The 25,756-nt window shown below is 38.9% G+C and overlaps 1 protein-coding gene across 7 annotated transcripts in view; it reads left to right on the forward strand.

Moving 5' to 3' along the window:
* The window catches only part of Kcnip4 (potassium voltage-gated channel interacting protein 4), a 1,150,698-nt gene that overhangs the window by 1,120,334 nt on the left and 4,608 nt on the right, over positions 1 to 25,756 (forward strand). For all 7 annotated transcript variants that reach the window (NM_181365.2, XM_063272886.1, XM_017599089.3 and 4 more), the window contains 2 exon segments: positions 5,251 to 5,321; positions 23,904 to 24,011. In NM_181365.2, the coding sequence (NP_852030.1) occupies positions 5,251 to 5,321; positions 23,904 to 24,011 (179 nt within the window).

The following is a 25,756-nucleotide window of genomic DNA, read 5'->3' on the forward strand; positions in this document are numbered from 1 at the left end:
GTTTACTGCTGTGTTCACAGTGAACAATGAACAACTTACAATAACAATAACTATGAACAATGTCACATTGCACAGTGACACATACGTGTTGCATACAGGCAATGTACAAACAAATGAAGGACTGAGGAAATTAAAGGCTGAAGATATCATCTCACATGATTCCCAATATCTTGACTAACAATTATAAAACACAGTCTGAAGTCTATCCAACTCTTAAATATTAGTTGTTTAATATAAAATTAGATTTTCTTTGGTTTGGTTTGTAATCTATTTAGTTTGGAGTACTTCAGATTTTAAGACAACTCAGTGAACTTATTACCAAAACAGAAAGTTTAAGAAAAGGTGTTTTTCTCTAAATAATTATAATTCCAATAAAACAAAGGAAGACTTTCAGTGTATGTAGATATGCTGCAATTACTACTCTGCCCTTCAGGACTTCAGTACAGAGAAGAAACATACTCTATAGGGCCCAGGGAGCTGTTTGCTATAACCTCCTATTCTAATTTGCCTTCTCTTACAATGATAAAACACTCTAGGAGAAAAGAGTTTACTTCATTCTCTTATTTCCAGGTCATATTTCATCACTGAGAAAAGTCAGGACAGGAACACATGGCAGAAGTTTATAGCAAAAACCAGAAAGGAACACTGCTCCACTGTTCACTGGCTAGCCTATATACGATAGTCCAGCCCATCTTCCCAGGATTCTCACTAGTCACAGTAGACAAGCTCGTCCTGTATCAAATAACAACTAAGAAAATACCTGAACAATCTGTCATGTGTTCTCTCTTCCCAGGTGACCGTGGGTGGTGTCAGGTTGATAGCTGAAGCTGACTATAATACGCCACATGCCTCAGTTGTAACACTGTAGTCAACGCTTTACTGAAAGATTAAATTGGGAGCTTGGGGTGTACATCAAAGAAACCGAGCCAATCTAACATTTGTAAGGCCCTGAATTTGATTCTCAAGACTAAAACGAAAGAGAAAGGGAAAGAAATAAAAAGAATATTTGGTACCACCTGACCATGTTTATGCAATATAAATCTAAATTATTTCAACAATTTTATAGAAAGACCATGTGTACTGTGTCTGCCAACATATAATAAGGTACAAATATCAGAGAACAAAAACAGACTGAAATCTTTGTTATTATTTATTTTTTAATCAAAGTTATTGCAGACTACATGCTAGTTTACACTCCACTCCACATTAAAATGCAATAAAGAATTAAAAAAGAATTTTTTTCATTAGAGAATATCTACTTAAACAGAGAAATCTACATTGCAAAGCACTCTTCTCACAAATCTGAAGGGATCTGAGGCAGAAAGAATCACTTTCTGGCTCTTAAAATTTCTTTGATTATTCATGTTAATTGAATGCATAAATCTAAAGGTACATTGTTGAAGAGAATGCGATAGTGCTAAGAATGATGACTTGCCGTTTAAAAATTAATATTATGCATGCAAATTACATCCTACAGTGATGCCTGCAAAGGAAAAATGGTCCCAGGAAGAAGGCAATCTCCGATGGCAGGCAGCTTCATATTGTAGCTGTCTTCTTTTTTCATGGAGTCATCATTTATTCAGGTTGATAGTCTGAGAGCAACAGGTTTCTGGCAGTGTGAACAGTCACGATAAAGTACCTATAAATCCCCACATCTCACCATGTGCTGCACAAATATTTTGTCTTGTATAACAGAAGCACCTGCACAATGTGCATTGTGTCAGCTTCCGGGCTCTTGCTAAGGCCCAGTGAGATAATTTACCAAACACAGCTTGTCTGGTGTTCTCAATGGATGTCAACACAGTCATATTGAAGAGAGCATTTTGCGGGCAGCTAAAGCATGCCTAGCAGAAAGCAGTGAGATGGGGGAAAGCTTGAGAGTGATGCTGCTGGCGCATTCCAGTGTTTATCTGTATGCAGTAGAAGCATTAAGTATGTAACTCTTAGCACATTAACCATTACGTCATTTGGGGGAAAATGAAGGTTTCTAGACCATCTCTGCACAGTAAGCTCAACTCAGGAAAACATGCCCATAAATATCCATTTGGCAACCATCACACTCAAAGCAATTGAGGTACACACAAGACTGCTCTAGATATAAAAATTAAATTAAATAATAAATAATATACAAATCACTATATAATGCATGTATTTCTCATTCCAGACCACTAGATACCAATTTTCAGTGAAGTTAGAGAGAATTTAGAACTGGCCTACTATTGTTGCTGTTATTTTTGAGGGGATGGAGTGTTTGAACCCACAGCTTTTCATGGGGCAAATATGTTCTCTACCACTAAGTTCTAGTTCTAGTCTTAGAGGACTTACTGACAGAGAGTGCTATTCATACAGGTCTGCAGAAGTTCAATGCCATGAATTGCATATTCTAATACAATAGACTACTTCTAAACCTTGTGCTTGAACTCAGATACAATATAATTTTGGTAGGAAGGAAGAACTCCATGAAACTCATTTTATTCTTCAAATCTGGGATATTATGAATTAAGAAATTTGACCAAACTACTAGTAGGAATCCAAGTGTTAGGACAATGACAGCTAATATTTACAGAACATTGAATAGGTTCGTGAGACTATTATAAACACAGGAAATGTCTCATTTAAACTTCATGCTGGTTCTAAGTAGCACATGCTAATATCACTATTACTTATGGATGGGAAAACTGAGTCACAGAAATATTAACTGGCACAAGGCCACACTATTAGTCTTTGAAAAGCTGACATTCAAATTGAAGCACTCTAGTTTTACTGTTCTATTAGCTAAATCTCTACATGATAAATGTAGACTGGAAAGTTGGTTAAACTTGCAAGAGACCTGCCAGGGTGCACTGAGAAACAAGAAGCCCCCTGAACCAGACATTAGTGTAAACTTTGAGACTGTCATTGCCACACATCAAGCACTGAAATTAATGAGACCACATTTGAGAAGAATAATTATCGCTCGCCTCTATCATCTTCTTTTTAAATTAAAACCCCCAAGCATTGTCTGTTATGAGCCATTATTCATGATGAATTTTGCTTAGCTACAGCAATGCTTACCTTGCTTGTCTAAACACTATGACAAGAGATTCACTTAATTAAGCTCATTATAAACTATGCAAAACTTATTTTTTGTCCCCTGGCAATAATATGGCACCCATAAACTCATACCTCCTTGGAGTTTAAGAAGTACATGCAAAGTTATTATTGAGTGCAAAATGTTTTGAATAGTTTGGCAATTCTTCAATACTCTATAATAAAATTCCCCAACAATTGCACTAAGTCGCTTGCAACTAAATCCCTGGTCCCATATCTAAAATAACTTCCTCCTAGATCATATCAATACCACACAGGCATCACTCTAGATACTGCCAGTTTCACATATTGTATGGACCCAATTCCCAATTTGGGTGCCTGGTTAACTGATTGAAAATAAACTTAATAGGGCTGAGAAGATGGTTTAGTCAATTGCCCAAGTACGAAGAACTGAGCTCAGATTCCCAGCACTCACATAAATGCCAGGTGTGGTGTAGTGCATCTGCTACCTCAGTGCAGGGGATGGGGGGATGCTACACAGATGTTTCCCAGAGGCTTATGGCTAGCTAGCCTATCTGAAACCGTTTGCTCCATGTTCAGTGAGAAACCTTGTCTTAAAACTAAAGCAGAGAGTAATAGATGAAGATACCCAAAGTTGAAACCTTGTGCACAAATGTGCAAATAACCTACACACAGAGGCATGAAAATACTCCAACACACATACATGCACAGAGAGAGAGACAGAGAGACAGAGAGACAGAGAGACAGAGAGAGAGAGAGAGATCACAATTCACAGGATTAAAGTCAGCACTGTGGTATACTGTACTCAGCAATGAGGGATGAGGGGATTGGCTGCCATCAATTCTGAGAAGCAGTATGTGCAGTCAGCTTTGAGATGCATGACTTTCAAGGTAACAAGCAATAACTTGGATGAAACATGGAGGGAAACCATTCCTAAATAGCTCAGAATCCCAACAGGGCAGGCAGAGAGAAGTTTAGATTTCCTCTGACAGACTGAAGAAACTTTGAAAGAAGAGGAGCAACAGTACTTGTTTTCACTGGGAAAAGTAATTACCCATCCCTGCTATTCAGATTCAGTTCCTTGGCAGCCTTTTAAAACCAACTCATAATGTCAAAAAGGAATAGCAGTTATAAGAAATCCGAGTAAAAATAAAAATCAAAAGTCACAAAACAGAAATTAATAAGCCTTTAAGGCAGCAGATAAAGGGCTAGAAGCAAAAAGCTGAAAGGTTACATTTTTGTAGGGTGAAGACTAAAGGCTAAAACCCAGGAGAGGGAGTATTTAACATAAGCATGTAAATTTGATCAAGAATTGAGCACAAAAGCACTTAGACAGTAAAGCCAGGCATTAAGAAAAGAAAACAAAGAGAAATACTTTTAAAATGAGAACTGAAGAAAGCTCAGAGGTTAGACAGACAAAGGAAAAGCAAGAGGGAGGAATGGAGTAGACATGGGAAAGAAATGGAGAGGAATGGTTAGATTTCAGAGACGTCAGCAACCTCAGACTACAGCCAGCGGAAGTGGGCAGACCAAGTCATTCATCTCTGTCTTTATTACTCGGAGCTCTGGATCCCACCAAGGACACAAGCTGGGTAGCGGTACCCTACTGCATGCAGTAGAATGTAAGCAGGAATCTCCAGGTCTACACATTGCTCTACATGTTAACCACTAGAAGCCTGCTAAGTTCCCATCCAAATTAACAGGCAATGGGCCTGCCTCACTATTTGCATGTCTCAGATCGTGACTATGTGACTTTGGGCAACCTCTTTACATGCAAAACTACTTCTCTGAGCTGTAAAATCAATGACAGCACGAATAATGACAGGAATATTAATGATACCAACTCATCTGTTGCATTATTTGGGTTTTTACTACTTTACTTATGGAGATAAAATTTTGCCAAGCATCAAACGATGTTGAGACATGTCTCTAATAATCCTGATATGCACCATGGGACCAGCACTTATTCCAAGACTGAGATCAACACCTATAATCTCATGTGATGAGATTAATCCTAGCCAGAGGCTCACAGAAAATGCCTGTCATCAATGGCCTCAGAATGTAGCTCATTTCTATGAATTTTAAGTTTCAGTTCACCACATAAAAAGGGTAGGCAGCAGAGACTAAAGCGCACATTAAAGAGAAAGGGGTAGGCTTTAAAAACTCCAACTAAATGATATCCCTTTTTCAATGTTTCAGACTCCACCACATATGCACATTTTCTCTTCAATGCATTCGACACGGACCACAATGGAGCTGTGAGCTTTGAGGTAAGCCTTGAACTACCATTTGACTTATGGCACGCTGAAAGAAATTTAAATCTTTTTAGCCAGAAAGTTAAGGGTTTAGTATTTGCTCATTTTACAAAATTCCAAGAACATCTCCTTTCCCATATTACATTGGCATGTAGCTGTTCTTATCTTTGCAAAATTGGACAAATCACAAGCCATATTTAGTGCACTTTCAAATATTTGCTAGCTTCTCACACACAGCAGTCCTCAACAGCATGGGGACGATCCAAGAAGGTAAATGATTCATCTGACATTTACTGGCACTTACCATGGGCTAGTTCCTCTGGCAGGCCTGGGAAGTACAGATGTAATATATGGGAGCTCAGTGGGCGAGCTAGTAAATGTAGAGAAGACAGGATGTCTAATAAAGAAAAACAATGCTGCCTCCATCAGCCCCAGAAGTCTGCAATGAAATTAAAACTTTCAACTGACCTATATAGTAAAAGCATGCAGGGACATTTGTGAAATCTGTAATATGAGAAGGAATCAGAATAAAATGTGTTTCTCTCTCATACACATACACTTACAGTGGGAGATGATAGACAGACAGACAGTAGACAGAGAAAAAGACAGACGTTTACTATGGGTAGAGAGAGTGGTGTCTTTGTAGGATTCATCTGGTGCTAAGCAGGTCACAGGTAGCAACTGTAGATGCTAAAAGAATAAGTGGAATCTGAATTTGTAATAGCTGTTGGTGACTTCTATTCTTGTTAAGAAAATTGTGAGAATTTTTGTTCACAGATTTGCTTACATTCTGAGTGAGTGTATTTAGTCTTTAGGCAAATAAATCATTTGTTAACTTATTTTGTAATTTCAGTCTCAGGTATACGATAGTTAGATAGATGGCCAGGCAGAGAGATACTAAAGAGTGTGCATGATAACATTTAGGATACATATTTTCTATTTTGAGGGTGTGCAGGAAGGTGCAGCCGACACACATGAACAGAAATTCTAATAAGGATCAAACCGAGTGAGAGGATAGAGTGAGGCTTGCAATGGGACTCGCTGGGAAAATGAAGCAGAGGCAGAAGGGGCTGGAACAGCAAAGCCTGTTCGGTGGTTTTCATGCATTTTGTCTTGAGAAACTAGCAGAAGCTAATAAAGTGAATACAGGTTGAGATGGGAAACATGAGGCAGAGTCTGAGTAGAGACAATCACCCTGGGAATAAAGAGAAAACATCTGTAGATCTTCTAGAAGACAGAATGTAAGAATATGGGCCAGGAGAGAGAGCTGGGAAAGGAAACAGGGGCCACATCTCAGGCAGGCTGCCAACTAAGGAGGTTGAAGACTGTGCTGTAAGAGATAAGGACCCCTGAGGACATTTCAACAGGACTGCTCCTGTGTGTGAGCTACGCTCCTGAAACGGGGAGCGAGTGAGAAGCTATTCATTCTGAGAGTCCAGACAGGAGCTGATGACAAAGCGAACTGCAGTAAAAGCTTTGAGATGAATACAAATTATTAAACTTGAACTTGACAGAACTGTAAACCATCTGATATGTTTATGAGGAAAAACAATTTTGGCACAGACAGTACTCTGAACACATGTGCTATGTGAAGGAAGAAGAGTGAATCTTCATAAAGTATCAATCAATGGTCCTAGGGCAGAATTTCTAGAATCAACTAAATACCTTGTCGTGTGTACTCTGTCCTCATGAAGAACTCAGGCTGTCGGTTTGAAGAATCTGGACCAGGAATTTCAAACATCATCTCACAAAACTTAATCAAGAAATATCCTAAGAAAGAAAAGGTAGAAGATGTTAGTGATTGAGATGTGAACCAAGAAGTCAGGACAGGGTGAGCATCCTGGATGCAGAAGCAGAGGTTACTAGGCCAATAAGGAAGTGCAAGGCTGTCCCAGATTTCCCCAAATATCACTTCTAGTGGCAGCTTAGACTTCCTAGGAAACTATCTCCTCAGTACTTCATCTATAATGCTAACATACCTAACCTAACTTCCATATACCCATGCTGTGAGAGACTAGTTCAACTAATAAAAATATTATCGTTATAGAGAATGGCAGAGGCAAAAACTACTAGAGATTTCACAACTTGAAAAAAAAAGTGTATCAGAAACTTGCTATCCTGCTATTCATATTTCATAGACCTTTAATTGTGCATGTACATTTATGCTATTGTCAATAATGTGGGATGATGTTTAACAATGCTTCTATGATTTCTATGCAAAACACTGGTAGTTATGGTTAAGGTTGATTTTAATTTGGGAGGTTACTTGTGACAGTTACATGTGATATGCATGTTGGTATAATGTTTTTACTTTTAATATGAACTACTAAGTTCATAACTGCTGATAAATAGCAAATCAAAATAAAATTTTAAGGTAGGCCACTGCAGTTATATTTCTTAACTAAGTTGCCACCTGGAAGATATCTAGGTGACAGATATGCCTTGGGAGGAAACATACTTTTAATAGCATCACCCTGATTTCAAGATTATAAAAAATGAAAGATTTCCAGTATTTGCTTAAATGTGAAGAACAGAATAAAAAAGTCTGAGGGGATCTGGGTTTGATTATGATCTAATCTCCTTGATACCAAGTGGCTGTGGGGCCCAGAATTTAGTATTTAAACCCTCTAGGTCATAATAGTCATATCGCAAAAACACCAGCAGTGAGAAAAATTCACAGGCCAACACACAAGTGTAAAAGTAATAATGGAAGCATCGGGTTTGGCTCTGAACCTAGCACCAAATAAATGTTCAATATTTATTAGAATTTAGCGGTAGCATTTATTACTTCAGGAATTCTCTGATAAAGGTAGTTAATTCTGGCATTTGGCATCACATTACACTAGATTACACAGAAATCTAGACTCCTTAAACATACCCAGGCAAAGGCTCAGATGACTACTCTGTGATGTTATGACAGATTATTATCTCATTATCGTAGGCATTTACTGAATTAAATGCTCAATATATTAGCAACAATAGCTACTCAGTGATCATACAAACCCATATTTATTTAGCTTTCATTATTTTAGCATTATGCTGAGTTAATTACATAGTATTAATTTCTGTAACCCTTCTAGGTTATTTAACAAAGGAGAAAAGGGAGTCACAAAGTTAAATATCCTGCCATAGTTACATGGTTGGAATATAAAACAGTTAAGATTCAAATTCTGGCTGTCTGGCCTCAAACAGTGGTCAGCATACATTTAATTCTCCTGTCTCATATATATTTCCCACCTGAAATCCCCACAGCTGAATTTTGTCCTTAAGAGACGTCATACTTAAGAACAACATAAACGGATAGACAGTTGATAGGTACAGACAGAGCACATGCACAGTATTAATGTCTTCAACAAAGTCCATGGGAAACTACAATCCAATGTATTATATCTGCTCAACAAAACAAAATAAAGGAGGCCATACCAACTCTTGACTGTTGGTGTCCATGTATTCATGCTTAAGCTTTTCCCAGCATCCCCTGCACTGAGGCTAACTGAGGTTTTGTGGGCAGAAAGTGGTGGAAATAATATTTCAGCCATGCTCATCTGTGGAAATTGCACAATACTATGCCCTTGAAGCACAGTAGAAGCAACTTGGATTTTTTTCTTTTTTTCTTTTTCTTTTTTATTAATCATTCCATTTGTTTACATCTCAAATGATATCCCACTTCCCGGTTATACTCTCCACCAATGGCCCATCCCACATCTGCCCTCCCACCTCCCCTTTACCTGTATGAGAGTGCTCCCCTACCCACCCACACTCTCCTGCCCCATCGCTCCAGCATCCCCCTACACTGGGGCATCAATCCTCTCTGGAACCAAAGACCTCCCTTCCCGTTGTTGTCAGACAAGGCCATCCTCTGCTACACAAGGATGTGGAGTCATGGATCCCTCTGGGTACACTCCTTGGTTGGTGGTCTAGACTCTGGGAGAACTGGGTGATCAGGCCAGCCTATGTTGTTCCTCCAATGGAGTTACAAACCCCACTCCACTCCTCCAGTCCTTCTGCCAGACAGCTCCCCACAACAGGGTCCCTGAGCTTAGTCTGATGGTTGGTTCCAAACATCCATAACTGCATTGGTCAGTTGCTGACTAGACTTCCTCAGGAACCACCACACTGGATGGAACCTGGATTTTTGATGAACCAGAATCCCCTTCACTTTATTTCACTGTGTATAAATGATAAATTAGCTTTTATCATTCAGTCACTGGTGATGCTTTTAGGATCCCTTGATTATTGTAATAGAGCATGATAATATGTAGATAGGTAGCTAGATGGTAGAGGACAGAGGATGCATAGAGCTAGATGATAGATAGATAGATAGATAGATAGATAGATAGATAGATAGATAATAAATTGATAAATAATGGTAGATAAGTTAGATAGATGATATAAATAAATTGATGAATGATTGACAGATAACATATAAGAGATAAACTGATAAATAATGATAGGATAGATGAGATAGCTAGATATGGATAAATTGGTAACTAATGACTGATAGATAAATAGATAATAGATAATAAATAGATAATGATGACTATAGGTTATAAATAGATAAAAGGACAGAGTTTAGATAGACAGACAGACAAAGATAGATATTCATATTAGTTTAACTCAGGCTTTGACAACAGGATTCACCATAATAAAATTTAGTACTAACATTCAACATCTCTCCCTCTTCCCAATATGTGTTTTTAAGTTCATCATTTTGAAATGAATCAAATAGAAAGTGAAAGGTTTGTACAAACACAAGGACCTGCACTCTAGAAGACTGACTTGTTTAAAGTCATTTGGAAAATTGTGTGGGAAATGGGAGTGAATCCTACTCACTTCTAGCAGCATCTCTAAAAATCCATAGTCGCAGTCAGGAGCCAGGACCCTTTCGCAGAAAGAACCAAACATTTTGATTTTGCAAGTCAGGCAGCCCACTGCCGTCCATTTTTCCAGACATTACCACCTTCAGGTATTCAAGTGGCTAAGGATTTCCCAGATTGCTCATGGTATTGAGGCTGAGTTACAATGTTCTTTCTGTCAGAATAATTCTGAAATAGGTAAAATTGCTACTACAGGTAATTGATGAGTTAGAACGGAAATGAAATGCTATTTGCAGACAACTCAATTCACTCAATTCACGTGGACAGTGAAATAAGCTGCACCCCCCTGGTGATCTGCAGTGCAGACATTACCCCACACTAACAGCTCTGTTACTCACAGTGCTGACAAAAACATTTTTATTCAAATATCAGTTAAGTCTATGGAAAAACATTGTTATTTGTCACTTTGTTAAATGGCATAGCTATTTCCTTTGAAATGTCAGGAGGAATTATTTTAAGCAATGTTTCTAATTGCTATAGAATTCCTTTTTTATCAGATTTGTTCCTCTTTGGGTTACACACGCACAGAGAGAGACTTTTTTGTACAGAATCCCTTTATTGTTGTTTTCTGATCAACGTAGGGGCATCTGCTCTCATTGAAGGCATTCCTAGATAGTATTCAATTTCATTCATTAATTTATTCATTTAAAAAATATTCACCAAGCCTATTATGTGCCAAATACCTGTCAGCACACCAGAGGCAGAAGGAAAAAAATAGGAAAAAATGCTTTTCCTGGTAAGTTGCATCCCCCAAGTTCATGACTAATTTCTGTAGACCCCGTCCGTTCTCATAGTGAAGGTTCCTCATCTGGGCCATAAGGCAATTCTTTGGATTTGGATTTGGATTTGTAAGGACTGGGCTCCTGCATCATGCTGTCTAGCTATTCCTGTCACCTCATCACTAGAAACTGCACCTTTCTGATCAAGGGTCCAGCACCCACTGGTTCAGATGTGCTCCTCTTCCACTTCCTGTAATCTCCAAATGCATGTCCTGTGACTTCCTTGTGGTAAAGACCTTCATATGCAGACAACTCAGAAACAAAAGAGCACTGCAGGACAAGAGAAATATGCAGACAACAAATATCTGTAATTGTTCCCATGTTCTGAACACCAATCTCCTCTTTATTTATAATAATTGTTTAGGATTAGCCATGTCTCACACTAACATACAAATGCAGAGAGCAGAGAGATCTCATGTGGGATGCAGTTTCCACTGTGACTCACACCAGAGGTTAATAGGGCATGCGTGCTCCAGTTAACGAGCTAACACAGATACCTTATTATTTCATGCTACACTCAGATTTCTTTGGGGTTTACTGGATGTCCTTTCTCTGACCCAGTGCCCCATTTAGGATAGAACTTCATTTAGCTCTGTCCACAGTTCATTTAGACACAATGTCCCCTTAGACCTTGTTAGCACTGACAGTTTCTTAGGCTTCTTTTACTTGTAACTATCTTGACAAGTTTGAGGAAGCATTGTTCAGGTATTTGGTAAAATGCCCTTCAGTTCAGATTTGTATGATGGGTCTCTCATGATTAAATTGGGGTTATGGGCTTGGGAAATGAGAGTGCAGGGGGAGAGGGTATTTCATCACACAGAATGAGTACACTGTCAAAATGATTTATGTTTGTTGATACTGACCTTGTCTGCCTGCCTAAAATGGCATTTGTCAAAGTTCATAATGCAGTGTCTACCCATTTGCAAAATGATGCTCTTTAGAAAGAAGTCATTGCATATTAATGAAATGTAAAGGCACCAAAGGATGTAACTTATTTCATTTGGAATTCCACACGGAGAATCTGTCCTTCCTTCTCCAGACATCAATAAAGGAATACAACACATGTTTATAGCACATGGGCACATGGGTATTTACATTATATCTTGCATTAAAAGCAAATGTGACCCTACTTACACTGTTGCTCACACAATTCTGTTGTGGTCAATATGAAAATTTACTTCCCTTTCACCTTCCTCCATTAAGTCAATTAATGAGACTTAAATGCATCGAAAATTACCTGTCACACGATTTTCTGTGTTAGTAAGGTCAGGGGTCCCACCTTAGAACCTGTTCAGTGGCCAAGATTTGAAACCAGTATCTGTGGCTTTCAGTCTGAGGTCATAACATGAGACATAGAGCAGCAAACCACTGAACTGAGAATAGGACCCCGTTGAAGGAATCAGAGAAAGAACTGGAAGAGCTTGAAGGGGCTCGAGACCCCATATGTACAACAATGCCAAGCAACCAGAGCTTCCAGGGACTAAGCCACTACCTAAAGACTATACATGGACTGACCCTGGACTCTGACCTCATAGGTAGCAATGAATATCCTAGTAAGAGCACCAGTGGAAGGGGAAGCCCTGGGTCCTGCTAAGACTGAACCCCCAGTGAACGTGATTGTTGGGAGGAGGGCGGCAATGGGGGGGAGGATGGGGAGGGGAACACCCATAAGGAAGGGGAGGAGGGAGGGGGATGTTTGCCTGGAAACTGGGAAAGGGAATAACACTCGAAATGTAAATAAGAAATACTCAAGTTAATAAAAAAAAATTATAGTTAAAAAAAAAGAACTGCCAAAAAGCCCTTTTTACCCACTCCTGTCTTCTAATAGCATTTATATCCACAAGTATATAGAACCTCATTTCTCTGACTTTTTAGACCATTTTCTTATTTGTTTGTTTATCCATTCATGTAAGGAATTATGATTTGCTCACACTTTCAAACGTTCTACAGTGGCAGTAAGAAACCGAAGTGGAGTGGAGCCTCTCCTTCACATTCCCTCACAACTTTCCCTACAGTCAGTAATTGATGTGAGGCACATGTTCCTACCTTGATAGCCTCCATGAATATCCATGAATCCACAGGCCTTGGCTCCACTCCAAGCTAGAAAGGAAGCCTGGAATTTGAATCCGATGTCTGGTTCAGTTTCCAGCACTGCTGCTCCGAGCTCTGTGCTGTCACATCCCTGAGCACCCATCTGTAAAGGAAAGACAATAGTATTCATTCCTTAGGCTACATGAGGCGACTGGCATCATCCAACAGAGACCTGCTGAGCCAGATGTCCCCTCAAATGCATACTCTCTAGTCATTATAACATGGAACTTCTGTGTCTCAGGACCACTTACCCACTGGTGCTGCTTCCCCCTGAAAAGAAGAATTGTGAGAATCACAGAGAAACGTTTGCTGCAGGATCGTTTCTAACAAGGAAACCGTTTAATTAATTTACATATCCAACAATAGGAAATAATGAAGTGCTCTATATCCATCACTGCACAATGCCGCAGACTTTGAAATCATGCCAGTACTGAAAATAGAGTTCACTGCCCATAACATTGTAGAAAAATAGTGAGAGAAAAATGTGCATTATTATGATAACTTCAAGTTCTGGCCCATGGTTGCGTAAAATCACATTTCCATTCATGTGTGTTTGTATCTCTGTGTGTGGTGGATTGTCATTTAAAACATGATTCTTGGGACTGCAGAGACGATTCGGAAGAGCACTGCTTGATCTTCCAGGGGTCCAGGGGTTCAGTTTCCAACATCTAATCTGGGGTTCTCAACTATCTGTAACTCCAAATCTAGGGGACCCAATCCCCTCTGCTGGTCTCCAAGGGCAGTGCATACAAGTGTCACCCAGACATACATGCTGGCAAAACATACATAGATGAAAACAGAAATCATTTTGAAAAAATGTTGAAAATGTGATTCTTGTTGTGGTTCAAAATGTTCAGAAGCCATATGGCTACATTATATCAAAATATAAAGCTACTCCTTTTGGTAAATATGATATATTTTTATGACTCAATTATCCAGTTACTTCTACGATGTCAGGAAGGATTTTCAAAAGTGTAGCAAAAATACCTGGAATATTAAATTAAACATAGCAAATAATATATGATATGATTAATAAAAATTAAAATGCTAGAGAGCCCCTGGGCAGCACCCCACGAGCAAACCTGAGCCTCGGGACCACAGGTAAGACCAAATTTTCTGCTGCAAGAAAGCTGCCTGGTGAGCTTGGGACACACGGAAGCAGAATTTCTCTAGGACCAGGCACGTTCTGTGTTTACCAGAAGTCCCACACCCGCGGATCCCGGCCCGCAGCAGCTCTCTGCTCCCAGACCCGGTGAGAGAGAGACCCAACCGCCTGGTCAGGTGGGCACTCCTGAGGCTGCAGAGCAGAAGAGACCACCAACACTGCTCACCCCTGCCCACATCCCTGGCCCAAGAGGAAACTGTATAAGGCCTCTGGGCTCCCGTGGGGGAGGGCCCAGGAGCGGCAGGACCCCTGCCAGAGATACCGCCGGAACCTGAAAGAAACAGACCGGATAAACAGTTCTCTGCACCCAAATCCCGTGGGAGGGAGAGCTAAACCTTCAGAGAGGCAGACAAGCCTGGGAAACCAGAAGAGACTGCTCCCTGCACACACATCTCGGACGCCAGAGGAAAAAGCCAAAGACCATCTGGAACCCTGGTGCACTGAAGCTCCCGGAAGGGGCGGCACAGGTCTTCCTGGTTGCTGCCGCTGCAGAGAGCCCCTGGGCAGCACCCCACGAGCAAACCTGAGCCTCGGGACCACAGGTAAGACCAAATTTTCTGCTGCAAGAAAGCTGCCTGGTGAACTCAAGACACAGGCCCACAGGAACAGCTGAAGACCTGTAGAGAGGAAAAACTACACGCCCGAAAGCAGAACACTCTGTCCCCATAACTGACTGAAAGAGAGGAAAACAGGTCTACAGCACTCCTGACACACAGGCTTATAGGACAGTCTACCCACTGTCAGAAATAGCAGAACAAAGTAACACTAGAGATAATCTGATGGCGAGAGGCAAGCGCAGGAACCCAAGCAACAGAAACCAAGACTACATGCCATCATCGGAGCCCAATTCTCCCACCAAAACAAACATGGAATATCCAAACACACCAGAAAAGCAAGATCTAGTTTCAAAATCATATTTGATCATGATGCTGGAGGACTTCAAGAAAGACATGAACACACTTAGGGAAGCACAGGAAAACATTAATAAACAAGTAAAAGCCTACAGAGAGGAATCGCAAAAATCACTGAAAGAATTCCAGGAAAACACAATCAAACAGTTGAAGGAATTAAAAATGGAAATAGAAGCAATCAAGAAAGAACACATGGAAACAACCCTGGATATAGAAAACCAAAAGAAGAGACAAGGAGCTGTAGATACAAGCTTCACCAACAGAATACAAGAGATAGAAGAGAGAATCTCAGGAGCAGAAGATTCCATAGAAATCATTGACTCAACTGTCAAAGATAATGTAAAGCAGAAAAAGCTACTGGTCCAAAACATACAGGAAATCCAGGATTCAATGAGAAGATCAAACCTAAGGATAATAGGTATAGAAGAGAGTGAAGACTCCCAGCTCAAAGGACCAGTAAATATCTTCAACAAAATCATAGAAGAAAACTTCCCTAACCTAAAAAAAGAGATACCCATAGACATACAAGAAGCCTATAGAACTCCAAATAGATTGGACCAGAAAAGAAACACCTCCCGTCATATAATCGTCAAAACACCAAACGCACAAAATAAAGAAAGAATATTAAAAGCAGTAAGGGAAAAAGGTCAAGTAACATATAAAGGGAGACCTATCAGAATCACACCAGACTTCTCGCCAGAAACTATGAAGGCCAGAAGATCCTGGACTGATGTTATACAGACCCTAAGAGAACACAAATGCCAGTCCAGGTTACTGTATCCTGCAAAACTCTCAATTAACATTGATGGAGAAACCAAGATATTCCATGACAAAACCAAATTTACACAATATCTTTCTACAAATCCAGCACTACAAAGGATAATAAATGGTAAAGCCCAACATAAGGAGGCAAGCTATACCCTAGAAGAAGCAAGAAACTAATCGTCTTGGCAACAAAACAAAGAGAATGAAAGCACACAAACATAACCTCACATCCAAATATGAATATAACGGGAAGCAATAATCACTATTCCTTAATATCTCTCAATATCAATGGCCTCAACTCCCCAATAAAAAGACATAGATTAACAAATTGGATACGCAACGAGGACCCTGCTTTCTGCTGCCTACAGGAAACACACCTCAGAGACAAAGACAGACACTACCTCAGAGTGAAAGGCTGGAAAACAACTTTCCAAGCAAATGGTCAGAAGAAGGAAGCTGGAGTAGCCATTCTAATATCAAATAAAATCAATTTCCAACTAAAAGTCATCAAAAAAGATAAGGAAGGACACTTCATATTCATCAAAGGAAAAATCAACCAAGATGAACTCTCAATCCTAAATATCTATGCCCCAAATACAAGGGCACCTACATACGTAAAAGAAACCTTACTAAAGCTCAAAACACACATTGCACCTCACACAATAATAGTGGGAGATTTCAACACCCCATTCTCATCAATGGACAGATCATGGAAACAGAAATTAAACAGTGATGTAGACAGACTAAGAGAAGTCATGAGCCAAATGGACTTAACGGATATTTATAGAACATTCTATCCTAAAGCAAAAGGATATACCTTCTTCTCAGCTCCTCATGGTACTTTCTCCAAAATTGACCATATAATTGGTCAAAAAACGGGCCTCAACAGGTACAGAAAGATAGAAATAATCCCATGCGTGCTATCGGACCACCACGGCCTAAAACTGGTCTTCAATAACAATAAGGGAAGAATGCCCACATATACGTGGAAATTGAACAATGCTCTACTCAATGATAACCTGGTCAAGGAAGAAATAAAGAAAGAAATTAAAAACTTTTTAGAATTTAATGAAAATGAAGATACAACATACTCAAACTTATGGGACACAATGAAAGCTGTGCTAAGAGGAAAACTCATAGCGCTGAGTGCCTGCAGAAAGAAACAGGAAAGAGCATATGTCAGCAGCTTGACAGCACACCTAAAAGCTCTAGAACAAAAAGAAGCAAATACACCCAGGAGGAGTAGAAGGCAGGAAATAATCAAACTCAGAGCTGAAATCAACCAAGTAGAAACAAAAAGGGCCATAGAAAGAATCAACAGAACCAAAAGTTGGTTCTTTGAGAAAATCAACAAGATAGATAAACCCTTAGCCAGACTAACGAGAGGACACAGAGAGTGTGTCCAAATTAACAAAATCAGAAATGAAAAGGGAGACATAACTACAGATTCGGAGGAAATTCAAAAAATCATCAGATCTTACTATAAAAACCTATATTCAACAAAATTTGAAAATCTTCAGGAAATGGACAATTTCCTAGACAGATACCAGGTATCAAAGTTAAATCAGGAACAGATAAACCAGTTAAACAACCCCATAACTCCTAAGGAAATAGAAGCAGTCATTAAATGTCTCCCAACCAAAAAGAGCCCAGGTCCAGACGGGTTTAGTGCAGAATTCTATCAAACCTTCATAGAAGACCTCATACCAATATTATCCAAACTATTCCACAAAATTGAAACAGATGGAGCCCTACCGAATTCCTTCTACGAAGCCACAATTACTCTTATACCTAAACCACACAAAGACACAACAAAGAAAGAGAACTTCAGACCAATTTCCCTTATGAATATCGACGCAAAAATACTCAATAAAATTCTGGCAAACCGAATTCAAGAGCACATCAAAACAATCATCCACCATGATCAAGTAGGCTTCATCCCAGGCATGCAGGGATGGTTTAATATACGGAAAACCATCAACGTGATCCATTATGTAAACAAACTGAAAGAACAGAACCACATGATCATTTCATTAGATGCTGAGAAAGCATTTGACAAAATTCAACACCCCTTCATGATAAAAGTCCTGGAAAGAATAGGAATTCAAGGCCCATACCTAAACATAGTAAAAGCCATATACAGCAAACCAGTTGCTAACATTAAACTAAATGGAGAGAAACTTGAAGCAATCCCACTAAAATCAGGGACTAGACAAGGCTGCCCACTCTCTCCCTACTTATTCAATATAGTTCTTGAAGTTCTAGCCAGAGCAATCAGACAACAAAAGGAGATCAAAGGGATACAGATTGGAAAAGAAGAGGTCAAAATATCACTATTTGCAGACGACATGATAGTATATTTAAGTGATCCTAAAAGTTCCACCAGAGAACTACTAAAGCTGATAAACAACTTCAGCAAAGTGGCTGGGTATAAAATTAACTCAAATAAATCAGTTGCCTTCCTCTATACAAAAGAGAAACAAGCCGAGAAAGAAATTAGGGAAACGACACCCTTCATAATAGACCCAAATAATATAAAGTACCTCGGTGTGACTTTAACCAAGCAAGTAAAAGATCTGTACAATAAGAACTTCAAGACACTGAGGAAAGAAATTGAAGAAGACCTCAGAAGATGGAAAGATCTCCCATGCTCATGGATTGGCAGGATTAATATAGTAAAAATGGCCATTTTACCAAAAGCAATCTACAGATTCAATGCAATCCCCATCAAAATACCAATCCAATTCTTCAAAGAGTTAGACAGAACAATTTGCAAATTCATCTGGAATAACAAAAAACCCAGGATAGCTAAAGCTATCCTCAACAATAAAAGGACTTCAGGGGGAATCACTATCCCTGAACTCAAGCAGTATTACAGAGCAATAGTGATAAAAACTGCATGGTATTGGTACAGAGACAGACAGATAGACCAATGGAATAGAATTGAAGACCCAGAAATGAACCCACACACCTATGGTCACTTGATTTTTGACAAAGGAGCCAAAACCATCCAATGGAAAAAAGATACCATTTTCAGCAAATGGTGCTGGTTCAACTGGAGGGCAACATGTAGAAGAATGCAGATCGATCCATGCCTATCACCCTGTACAAAGCTTAAGTCCAAGTGGATCAAGGACCTCCACATCAAACCAGACACACTCAAACTAATAGAAGAAAAACTAGGGAAGCATCTGGAACACATGGGCACTGGAAAAAATTTCCTGAACAAAACACCAATGGCTTATGCTCTAAGATCAAGAATTGACAAATGGGATCTCATAAAACTTCAAAGCTTCTGTAAGGCAAAGGACACTGTGGTTAGGACAAAACGGCAACCAACAGATTGGGAAAAGATCTTTACCAATCCTACAACAGATAGAGGCCTTATATCCAAAATATACAAAGAACTCAAGAAGTTAGACCGCAGGGAAACAAATAACCCTATTAAAAAATGGGGTTCAGGGCTAAACAAAGAATTCACAGCTGAGGAATGCCGAATGGCTGAGAAACACCTAAAGAAATGTTCAACATCTTTAGTCATAAGGGAAATGCAAATCAAAACAACCCTGAGATTTCACCTCACACCAGTGCGATTGGCTAAGATCAAAAACTCAGGTGACAGCAGATGCTGACGAGGATGTGGAGAAAGAGGAACACTCCTCCATTGTTGGTGGGATTGCAGACTGGTAAAACCATTCTGGAAATCAGTCTGGAGGTTCCTCAGAAAATTGGACATTGAACTGCCTGAGGATCCAGCTATACCTCTCTTGGGCATATACCCAAAAGATGCCTCAACATATAAAAGAGACACGTGCTCCACCATGTTCATCGCAGCCTTATTTATAATAGCCAGAAACTGGAAAGAACCCAGATGCCCTTCAACAGAGGAATGAATACAGAAAATGTGGTACATCTACACAATGGAATATTACTCAGCTATCAAAAACAACGAGTTTATGAAATTCGTAGGCAAATGGTTGGAACTGGAAAATATCATCCTGAGTGAGCTAACCCAATCACAGAAAGACATACATGGTATGCACTCATTGATAAGTGGCTATTAGCCCAAATGCTTGAATTACCCTAGATCCCTAGAACAAATGAAACTCAAGACGGATGATCAAAATGTGAATGCTTCACTCCTTCTTTAAATGAGGAAAAAGAATACCCTTGGCAGGGAAGGGAGAGGCAAAGATTAAAACAGAGACTGAAGGAACACCCATTCAGAGCCTGCCCCACATGTGGCCCATACATATACAGCCACCCAATTAGACAAGATGGATGAAGCAAAGAAGTGCAGACCGACAGGAGCCGGATGTAGATCGCTCCTGAGAGACACAGCCAGAATACAGCAAATATAGAGGCGAATGCCAGCAGCAAACCACTGAACTGAGAATAGGTCCCCTATTGAAGGAATCAGAGAAAGAACTGGAAGAGCTTGAAGGGGCTCGAGACCCCAAAAGTACAACAATGCCAAGCAACCAGAGCTTCCAGGGACTAAGCCACTACCTAAAGACTATACATGGACTGACCCTGGACTCTGACCCCATAGGTAGCAATGAATATCCTAGTAAGAGCACCAGTGGAAGGGGAAGCCCTGGGTCCTGCTAAGACTGAACCCCCAGTGAACTAGTCTATGGGGGGAGGGCGGCAATGGGGGGAGGGTTGGGAAGGGAACACCCATAAGGAAGGGGTGGGGGGAGGGGGATGTTTGCCCGGAAACCGGGAAAGGGAATAACACTCGAAATGTATATAAGAAATACTCAAGTTAATAAAAAAAAAAATTAAAATGCTAATATAAATGAAAACAATGATATTCTTCATCATTTTAAAGATACGTAAGTATTTAACACATGCACATGCTATAAAATATATACAATATCTATAATGTATTTAAGATCATATGTATGTTTTTTATTATAAATATGTGTTCATACACATGTTAGAATAGAGAGAATGGAAGTATTTAATACTAGTAGGTATTAGACTTATGTGTGCTCACAGTATTTTCCAGTACAATTTGAACAGTTTTGTAAAATTATGTATCAGATTTATAATTGTATTACACAAATTTATGAATATTGCTTAACATTTATCAAATGCTTAAAGGTCACCAATGAGATTAAATCAAAGAAATTCTAATTTAGTTTAGTGTAGTCTCAATCACTTCTCAAGACTCTAAGTTATTTTAAAAGATATTACTGTTTTGGTCAAAATAAGTAAGCTATCTCTTCAATAGGATAAAGTCTTGTGAAACATATATACATATCTGTACATAGATAGATAGAAAAGCAGATAATTGCATACATAGTGCTATCTTTGGTTCCACAAAATGTAATGTCAATTTCTTCCTGAAATTTCATCTTCCAAATATTTTAAAAAAGAGTATAAGTACTATGGAAATCTGACCTACTTGGGGAGGACGTGGTAGGGAAAAATGAACCCTTTAAAGTTAATGAATTTTTTAAACCATGCAAGGAAGAACAACTCGATGCATATACAAATGCATTAATGACTTTCTATGCTGATTCTGTCACCTTCACAACCTTTAGTGAGCCATTTAATGTTTCCCATCAGGACTTAGTTGCAGCCACCTCCCAATGGGTTGCTCGAAGCCAGGGTGGTCTTTGACTGGCAGAAGTCAGAAAGATGAATGCTCCGGGAATAGTAAGCAGCCTTGAGGCACAGAGTAAAGAGCTGCCAGATGAAAGAATGGCCATTACAGTACAAGACTAAGTAATTACTAAGGCAGGCCTTGCTCTCTGTGATCTAGAGAAGAATCTACAATAGCCATAGTCTTGGTTAGTAATGACTATGTTTACCAAGTACATAGCAAAGCAAATATAAGAGATAGATGATGGATGGATGGATGGATGGATGGATGGATGGATGGATGGATGGATAGATGGATGGATGGGTGGATGGAAGGAGGGATGGATGGACAGTTGGATGAGAGAGGCAGACAGGGAGAGACAGAGACATATAGGGAAAGAAAATCAAAATATCACCAAATTGTGCTCTAAAAATCTCCAGTAGAAATCAATTGAGGAAGTCTCTTTAAGGCAGGCAATTGGATTTCTCAGTAGAGAGACTCCTGTTCGGAAGTGTAGCCTTGGATGAGGTTTCCAAGACCAAGAACAGTAACACCAGGAAAGTAGTATCATCAAACTGAGCTCTCACGGACATCTACCAGAAACTGGGGAAGTTGAAGTTGTAAGCTGCAGTTTCCACTCCTTTCCCCTTTAGGACTTTTGATAACACAGAATAAAGAACAGTAATCCTGTTGGGAATGGTTTTGCTCGAGCTATTTTTAATAAGATAGTTTTATTCTGGGGCTGTCACAGGGTTAGGGCAGGAACCTATTTCCAGCCAAAAGACCGTGGAAGTCTGCTCAAGATGTTTAGTACTTAGGAAGGTGTGCAGGAAAATCAGAGTGCTTTCTCTAATGACAATAGAAGTTATGTGATATTTATGAGCTCATAGGACTGAAAAGGCCAGAAATTGTTCTGACTACACTAAGGGTGGCTCAGGATATTGGCAAGGTGCTCTCAGCAGCCCTTGAACTTCATGATTGAATGTTCTTGTCAGGCAAGGAAGAACATCTAATCTTGTTAGCATTCCTTCCAAGAGTCCAAGAACTTCAAGATCACTCTTAGACTTGGAATGGGTTCAATAATGTATCAGCCATAGATCTGATGGTCTTGGCGAAAGAGGTGACACAAATGTCCTGTCTTTGTCCAGGCCACATTCCATCACTATAGCCAAAGATGGTGTTGGACTTTCCTACTGTTGTACAGACTATAAAATAGAAGCCTATCCAAATGAAATATCCTTTTACTAAGAAGACAAACTAAAAGAGTCCTTGTGGTGAGATAGGGATTTGCTTTCAATCTTTCATCTTTGACTAACTAAGGATAAATTAAGTGCCGAATAGCGTATTAACCTACCATCTATATAAAGAAAAGGGGGGTGTATATAAACACACATGTCATATATAGTTACAAGCTTTTCTTGAAATAGAAATAGCTAAAGTCATTTCAGAAGAAGAGGACTTTCACCAGACATCGTACATAAATTTTAATTTGTGAGCCACATGCTAAGTGCCCCAACAACTCCACCACTGAAGAAATAAAAAATCTACTTAAAAACTAAACTGGGACAGGAAAACAGCTATTAAATGATGGAATGCAGAAAAGGAGATAGAATACAAGTTCACCCAAAGGGCAACTTTTAGATTTCCCTTGTTTTTTCATCCCTAACAAGAGACTAACATCCTGGAGTTCAGTCATATTGTGATATTGACTTTACTTTATATAACAACAAATACTTGTGAATTTTCTCTGGTTAGCCTGGTTCCTTTTCACTGTAACCAAATCCATTTCAACATTAGCTGAGCATTCCAGAGAGTTAAAACAGACTTTCATGCCCAGCGCCCTCTCCAGGGACTGTTAAAATATCTTAATTCTTTCAACCATCCTAAAATCTTTATGAGTTAGATACTGCCTTCATTTGTACAGATAGGAAATTAAAGACAAAACGATGCTAGGATTAGAGTCATGCATTCTGGATCCAGTTTTTTCACAACTGCCTATGTGTCAATTATAACTTTTCATCTAATTAATGATTACAGACTTTCTGTTTCTTAGAGATACTCTACATTTCTTACCAGCGAATATTACTTTTTTCTTAAAAAAAAACTGTGTGTGTGTGTGTGAGTGTGTGTGTGTGTGTGTGTGTGTGTGTGTGTGTGTGTGTGTGTGTACACTCTGTGTGTACTTATTACCAAGGTACAATTTCTAGTACCATGGTTAATTTAGCCCGGGATGTAATTAGATGAAAATGTTAAAGGCTAGGGCATAGTTCATACAAAGAACCCTGAGGAACTTAAGACTGAAAACACAGTAGTAATTTTGGAAATGTGTTCAAAACACCAAGCATTGTTAATTTTACTACTATCACTTAGCAGGGAATTTTACCAAGTTCTAAATTCTATTTTTATTGCTTTTTAGGATTTCATCAAAGGTCTTTCCATTTTGCTTCGAGGGACAGTACAAGAAAAACTGAACTGGGCATTTAATTTGTATGACATAAACAAAGATGGCTACATCACTAAAGAGGTAAAGAGATGGCATACCAATTCAGTTATCCTCTGAGCCAGTTTTGCTCAACTTCAAAATAGTAAACAATTTTAATGGTTACTTTAAAATTACATTTTAGGAAATCAAAAATAATTTAATGTGATTTTGATAGTGATAAGACACACTGTAATAAAATTAATTGGAATGGATAGGATTCATTCGTAATAATCTCCAAAGAAAACACAAAACACATCAACATACGTTATATTCTTTTTTTTCTGCTACTGATATGGGGAAAAGTTGGGATCCTTGGGAGTAACAGAGGCCTTCTCATATCAAGTGGACAATAATTTCAGGGGGGGGGGCGAGGATCCCAGAAAATCAACAGCTATCAAAGCTACAGCACCCAGTGGTTGTCTGGTGTTTCTCTTTCTTGTAGTGGAGCAGGACAATGGTGGGGTCTACAAGCACAACTGGAGAGATCAATGAAAGACATTCACAAATTAAAATGCTAGTTTATTAAGATAATTTAAAAGAGCAAGACAAGGGAAGGGAGGAAGGTAACTACCCTTCGTGAAGAATGTAAGACTAAAAGAACATTCTCCTTGAAGCCTGGGCATACTTAATGGCCTTTCCCTGGCATTAATAGCTTGAATGAAGAAAAAGTAGATATGAGAAAAAGTACTCAGGTCCAAAGACATAAATATACCTTACTGGCTACACAGAGTCACAGTGCCAGGACACTACTGTTTGATCAGTCACTGGCGGAGGATACATGGAGTCAGTTACATGTTATTAAGGAGTGCTAAATTTAAGACTTCATAAATAGGTGCACTTCTTGAATATTTAGTATAGCATGAGTATTCATTGCCTAAGTACCTCAAGAATACTGACGTATCTAGAGAGCATTAGGAATCGTCGCCCTTCTCAGTTGAACCATTCTTTTGTTTGCTTCAAAGCTGAGAACTGAACAGAGTGCTAATGTTCTATCTCTTTCTTCTAACATCTTATAACTAACTTATCTTAGCACTTATCTATGTTAAAAACATCCTTTATATTTTCACTTATTTTTACAAACTGCTTTATCATCTAATCCATATTCTCTAAAGTAAATATGAATAGAACTGTATCATCTAATTAATCTAGGATATATTTCATGCTAAATATTAAATATGAACTAATGACATGGCAAAAACTAGATTTTATTTTAAGAGCTAATAATTTAACAAAATGTTAAAGTACTTCCTAGTTAAAGTATTTGAATCTGTATTCTTGTGTGATTTCTTTAGTTAAAGCCAAAACAGTAAAGAAATGATAAAAACTGCAAGAACTTTTATTAATTGATTGTAATCAGCAGTTATAGTTCTAAATCTAAAATATTTCCAATAAACAGAAATCAGCAATCAATAAAATGTGTAATAATAGTTCAATAAAACAAATTCTATGTAGTTTTTAAAAATCAAAGCATTGGGTTTGGGGGTTTAGCTCAGCGGTAGAGCACTTGCCTAGCAAGCGCAAGGCCCTGGGTTCAGTCCCCAGCTCCGAAAAAAAAAAAAAAAAAAGAAAAAGAAAAAGAAAAAGAAAAAGAAAAAAGAAAAAAGAAAAAGAAAAAATCAAAGCATTAAGTTAGACTATTCCTTTCCCAACCAACTAAGATACGTGGGAATCTACTTCCTTGCTAAACTGAAGTCTCAGGATTGTTACATTTGGATTCTACTGCTTTTTAGGCAAAGGGCCGTTTGTTGGCGGTCAGCCAAGCAAAAGGCACCCCATAAAGAATTTAA

The sequence above is a fragment of the Rattus norvegicus genome, chromosome 14, assembly GCF_036323735.1.
Source record: "Rattus norvegicus strain BN/NHsdMcwi chromosome 14, GRCr8, whole genome shotgun sequence".
Lineage (NCBI taxonomy): Eukaryota > Metazoa > Chordata > Mammalia > Rodentia > Muridae > Rattus > Rattus norvegicus.